This window comes from Apaloderma vittatum, unplaced genomic scaffold (genome assembly GCF_000703405.1).
Source record: "Apaloderma vittatum isolate BGI_N311 unplaced genomic scaffold, ASM70340v1 scaffold13167, whole genome shotgun sequence".
Taxonomy (NCBI): Eukaryota; Metazoa; Chordata; class Aves; order Trogoniformes; family Trogonidae; genus Apaloderma; species Apaloderma vittatum.
This window is the reverse complement of record NW_009726766.1, coordinates 18,663-24,870: the sequence shown is the minus strand read 5'-3', so window position 1 is coordinate 24,870 and position 6,208 is coordinate 18,663. Positions and strand designations below refer to the sequence as shown.

The 6,208-nt window shown below is 41.4% G+C and overlaps 1 protein-coding gene across 1 annotated transcript; it reads left to right on the top strand.

Annotated features, from left to right (window-relative positions):
* The first annotated feature begins 2,521 nt into the window (after nt 1-2,521).
* RBM12B (RNA binding motif protein 12B) lies at nt 2,522-6,208 on the top strand. The gene is made up of 2 exons (XM_009873406.1): nt 2,522-2,752; nt 3,457-6,208. Exon 2 carries the CDS (start codon nt 3,485-3,487, stop codon nt 5,582-5,584), a length of 2,100 nt encoding a protein of 699 aa, XP_009871708.1. The 5' UTR covers nt 2,522-2,752; nt 3,457-3,484; the 3' UTR covers nt 5,585-6,208.

Below are 6,208 nucleotides of genomic sequence, written 5' to 3'. Positions count from 1 at the left end.
TCCCTTATTCCTCAGCCCTGGGCTCCTGCCTGCTCGCCCCTTCTGGGCTTGTGCTGCGCCGTCTGCGGTCGGAGCGGTGTAGGAGCCGCCGCGGGCCGGCCCTGGAGCCACTTTCTCCCTCTGGCAGCACTCGAAGCGGCGCCGCGCTCACGCCGGCCGGGTAGCGGGCCTGGCTGCCCAACTCACCCGCATCTTCCTTCCGCGGTGTGTAAACAGGCGTTTGCAACTGCTCGCTTCGACTGTTAAGGCCTGCTTTGCAGATCAGAGTAAGAACTCGCCCTCTGATCCACCAGCTATTATGTTGGTGCAGTTTTGTAGTTGGGGTATTTCTGTGGACGTTCTTTGTATCTCACATGCTCACTGTGTGCAGAGTATGTAATTTCTCAAAGTTGTGGTGAAAATACTAGTGCAGTGCAGGCTCGGTTTTCTACAATATTTACAAGTTTTGAGATTTTTTTTAGTGTTGTTTTAATAGTATTTGGAATTTGTTGAGGCTGTGGAAGTATAGATATAATACTGTTTTTTTGCTAACTCGGCTCAAATACAAAGTTTCTTAAAATGGTGTGCACACTTCTGTGCTTTAAATTGGTGGCATGAAGTTGTCTTGTCTAAATTCTTGTTCTCTGAAGTTCTTGCTCAGTTAATGAATTGCTCTTAGTTTTGTGTGGCACTTTAATCCCAGAAGTCACTCTTTCTGGTCATTCACTTTAAATTATTGGATGGCTTGTCTACCCTTTCTACTGATGTTTGATTTTTATTTCTTTTTAATATACAGTCAGTAAAAGCTAGGCATTTGAACTTGTGTTTCTGTTTGCGGACTTCCTAAATATCACGTTATGATCTGGAATCACCGTGTCTAGTTGTCACCACTGAAGGTTGTATAAGGTATCCATGGTACATCGTGGAGAACTTGCCATTTATCACCGAAGAAATACTGAGGAGATCCGTTCTAAATGCTGTCTAAAAGTTGGGATAAGAATGTAGAGTTGTGAAATTAAGAAATACTCCAGAGGGCAGCGGATTTGATTTTTCAAGACACGAAGGTCCTGTAAGAAAACTCTGCCCTTGAATTCTCCTTGCTTTTTGGCATTGCCGTCACATCTCTTGAGAAGATACATTATAAAGTGTACTGGGTCTGGCTGGGATGGAGTTAACGTTCTTCATAGCAGCCTGTGTGGTTCTGTGTTTTGGATTTGTGGCTAAAAGAATGTTGACAACACATCAGTGTTTTGGCTCTGGCTGAGCAGCACTTGCACAGTGTCAAGGCTTTCTCTTTTTTTCCCCACTCTGCCACCCTGGCAAGTATGCTGGGAGTAGGCAAGAAGCTGGGAGGGGACCCTGCCGGGACAGCTGACCCAAACTGACCAGAGGGATATTCCATGCCATGTAACATCACGTTCAGCAACACAGACTGAGATAGAGGAAGAAAAAGGTTTTTGTTCAGTCATTTTCGTTTTTTTTGGGGGTGTTTTTTTAATTGGTCTCCAAGGTGGTGGTTATTCGGAGGCAGGCTGGAGATCAGTGAGCCCGTAGGAAGGTAGTGAGTGATTTCCTTTGTTTCACTTGTCTTTTAATTGATTAAACTGTCTTTATCTTGACCAGCAAGTTTTCTTGACTTTGTTCATCCTGTTTTCTTCGCCATCGTGCTGGCGGGGATGAGGAACGAAAAATTGGCTGTGTAGGTGCTTGGCTGCTGGCCAGGGTCAACCCACCGCAAAAATACAGGGAACAGATGATCTTCAGTGAAGTTACTAAATAGGCAGTTGTTTTCGGTTTGTTGTGTTTACAAAGTGCTGATGTAGAGGTGGCGCAGAATCCATTAGTTAAGGAATTTGGGCTTTGCTGTTGTTTTGCTTAGGTGGAATTATAGTTACTTGTCAACAGGTAACTTGCCATCAGTATCTAGCGCTTTACAGTTGTTACTGAGTGAGGGGTTTGTACAAGGGATGTTCTCAAACACGTCATTGGAGTGTTTGGCTCTTAGTTTTTTGTTGGACGGATGTAGTCATTTGCTACAGAAGCTTGTGTTTGTTCTGAGAGTACTGTGCTGTGTATTATGTGATGTTAGATAACGTTGAAAATCAGGGTATGTTTAAGTCAGTATTAAAGTGATTCTTGTTCTCACATTTGGAAGGCAATAAACATAGGGAAAACACTTAAGTTTGCTTTGTAAATTGAAGTACTCCCTGAAGTTTCTCCTTGTTGGATATTTTTGCTCTTTCATTTGATTGTCTTCACTGCTGAGTGCAGTGCTGGACTGGGGAGTAGCATACTCTTGTTGTAAACTTTGAAAGCAGGTGGATTTCAGAAGAATGGACACATCCTGTAATCTTGAGATGGACTTACACATCTTTCAAGGACTCAAAAGAATTGAGAGTTTTTCCCTCGATATGTTGTCAGTCTGTTTAATTTCAACAGTTCAGTATGCCACAGTTGATGACCAAGTAATCTCATCGTGTTTTCATCATTTCCAGAAGTCAACTTAAATTTTGAATTTCTTTTGCTTCTAAAATGGAAACAGAAAGATGCGGTGCATAGCGTCTTGGAACGTGGAAGGAACTCTTCATAGTATCCCAAATTGTGGGTTCATTACATGCTTGGCTTTAACATTAGCCACTGCTATGGATGAGCTGCAGCAGTGTAGCACAATATGTAAAGCAAAGTACGGATATCAGCCATTAATTATGTTTCATTTTCTTTCCACAGTTAAGTTGATTTTACAGAATTTATCAGGTCTTCAAAGCACAAACAGGTAAGCTGCCAAAAGCTTAACACTTCTCACTGAGTATTGTGACACGATCATACACGACCTTTTTTCCAACAGACTTGTGGCTGGGAACTAGGATATGTTCTCCTGACTGCATGTGGCTGCTGCAGTTAATACTCTGACTACAGGAAAGCGACAACATTTTTGAATGCTGAGAAAACACATGTTATTGAACAGAACTGATCACTGGGTAGAGCAACTTGTCAAAGCAGTAATGCCATCACTGTTGATGAATTACGTCGTTTTTCCAGTGACGTAGTTATCCTTTTTTCTTTCTCTTTTTATCATCCACTGTTTTCTGTGTTATGATCACAAGTGTCCTGTTCAAATGTAAACAGGACTTTTTTTTGTTCCTTAGGACTGGGATCTCTGGCATACAGTATGCTGTGAAAGACTTTAGGTGTTCTTTAGGTATCATGGATGGTGAGGAGTGACTTAGGTGGATTTTGTTGCCCTTAGGATAGGGAATATTGACAGACTTGTCCACTGCTGGTGCAGTAGCTAATTGTTCCGACTAATCAACTTCCAGTGAATCTCGTTTTAATCTTGTTCTTGTGAACTTGTGAGTTTCATACCTTCTCTTGATTGAGACAAGGGCTTTCATTAAAAAGGCTCTAGCTGCTTAAGTGTTAAGATACTGTAATAGCCGAGTACTAAAGACGTGCTATCATGTACCTTTTTGTCTGCAGGTGATTTTTGCTGTGGGTTGAGCTCAGCATGGCTGTAGTCATCCGTTTACAGGGGCTTCCTGTTGTTGCGGGTCCTGCAGATATTCGTCGTTTCTTCTTGGGATTGAATATTCCTGATGGAGGTGTGCATATTATTGGAGGAGAGATTGGGGAGGCTTTTATTATATTTGCCACAGATGAAGATGCACGGCGTGCCATGAGCTGTTCAGGAGGGTTTATCAAGGACTCACGCATAGAGCTTTTTCTCAGCAGCAAGGCAGAAATGCAGAATACGATAGAAATGAGCCGGAAACGATTTGACCGTGGGGGACGAGAAACTATGTCTGGCTCTAGAAGAACAGGTACTAATGGTTCTGGTCCATCAGGTGTTGGAGACATTCCACATTTAGTCACGGCTTTTCCAAAAGGAATAAGTAAACCTGGTTATGGTCCACCAAATCATCCAGAGGCTGGTTTCCATACCAACGGCACAAGACATGGTGATATAGGCATTCCTAAATCAAGCTATCAGTCCAGAAAGGATTCTCATCCTTTTAACCCAGATGATCTTTACTTATTTCTGCGTGGTATACCTTACTCTGCAACAGAAGATGAAGTACGTGCTTTCCTTGCTGGGATACATGTGGATGGAGTGATTATGATAAAGCATCGCAATGGTTTGAACAACGGTGATTGCTTGGTAAAATTTGCTACGCCTGCGGATGCCTTAGAAGGACTTAAACGCCACAGACAATACATGGGTCAGAGGTTTATAGAAATTAGCCCATCTACAGAGGAACAGTGGATTGAATATGGCGGGAGGATCGAAATGCCAAATGAAATTGATCGCTTTTTCCGTGAGGACAGTTCTCCAAGAAGTTCAGGATACATGCATTCAAGGAAGCGTTCTCATTCACGATCACCAAGGAGACAAAGAACGCGTTCTCGTTCATCTCCCACTCAGGAATATTACATACACTTAAGAAATTTATCTACTAATGTGGAGAAGAGAGATTTGAGAGATTTTTTTCCTGATCTGGATATATGCAGCAAACAAATCAAGCTTCTAACAGATAAGCATCAGAGGAGGACTAGAGATGCCTTTGTGATGTTAAGGAGTGAGAGAGATTATCAGGCTGCTTTGGAATGTCATAGAAAGGTTCTTCTCAATCGTCCAGTTTACATTTTCCCAATTTCAAAAAAGTCAATGTTGAAAATAATTGATTCTTGTGAGAGGAAGAGATCACAGGACAGAGATCACCCTGGACAGGCCATGTCAGAAAAAAGTTATCGGGAAGGTCATCCTGGACCTAAGATCTGTGTTTATGTACGGAATTTTCCGTTCGATGTGTCAAAAATCGAAGTGCAGAAGTTCTTTGCAAGATTTGATGTCGATGAACAGGATATTTACTTGCTCTATGATGACAAAGGAGTTGGGCTGGGAGAAGCATTAGTGAAGTTTAAATCTGAAGAACAAGCCATGAAAGCAGAAAATTTAAATCGTCGGAGATTCTTGGGAACGGAGGTATTGATAAGACTTATATCTGAAGACCAGATGCAGAAGTTTGGTGTAACTGTACCATTGTCTGCACCAAATGACATGCAGGGTCATTCACATCCATATGACAGAGGTCAGCTTTCCCGTCCCATTGGTTCACCATCTGGGCCACCACAAGGGCCACCCATGCATTCATTTGGTCCCCCTGGCAACTTCAGGCATCCTTCTGAATTTAGGCACCCCTCTGAGGACTTCATGTGCCCTCCTAAGGATTTCAGAGGTCCGCCACCCCTCATGGATTTTGGTGGTGATGGCGAACCTTTTGGCAGAATGGAGTTTGGGAATAATAAAATGGGAGGTTTTCCTGAAGGAAGATTTATGCCAGATGCAAATTTCAGTGGCAGTTCTGAACGTGTTGTCCCTATTCGATTGAAAAATTTACCTTTTAAAGCTACTCCTAATGAGATTCTTGATTTTTTCTATGGCTACAGAGTGATCCCAGAGTCGGTTTCTGTACAGTACAATGAACAAGGATTACCTTCGGGTGATGCCATCGTTGCTATGACAAACTATGAGGAAGCTATGGCTGCTATTAACGAACTGAATGATAGGCCAATTGGTCCTCGGAAAGTTAAGTTGAGCTTGCTGTAAAGGAGGAAAAGATGCTCTAGATTAAATGTTCTAGGTTTGACAGTATTGACAGTTATTTTCTCTTTTTTTAATGACTGGAAGATGCAGAAAAAACAGTTTCTGTCAACGGTTGTAAATAATACCTAGTTCAGTTGTTTAGCTCTTGGTTGAAATACCTGTATGATTAAGATATGAGAACTGTATTGTGCCTACTTCTTGTGGCAGAGAAGAGCTCAGAAATTCTGGAAGACATGAATGTCTTACATCAAGGTAAAAAGGCATGGAGTTGTAATACTTTGGTTTTTGGTTTGTTGGTGTTTTTTTTTTTTGTTTTTTATTTAGTTTACTTTAATTCCATGTCCCATGACTTTGCATCAAATAAAAATCTAAGTGCTGGTTCATTGACCACACAAACGGTTCAAACAGAAGAACTTCAGTGCTGCCTACATTCGTAAATAACACTTTTTACTGAGGTTAGCTGATTAAAGTTAAAAAATTAACTGATTTTTTTTTTTGTGTATAAACTGTTCAGATTTTGTTCGGTTTTATATGTTAGCAGGCATTCCTATTCAAAGAAGATAAAAGACGTTCCTGTTCACGTTAGCTGGCTTTGCAACTTTTTTAAATAAAAAAATAAATTGCAAT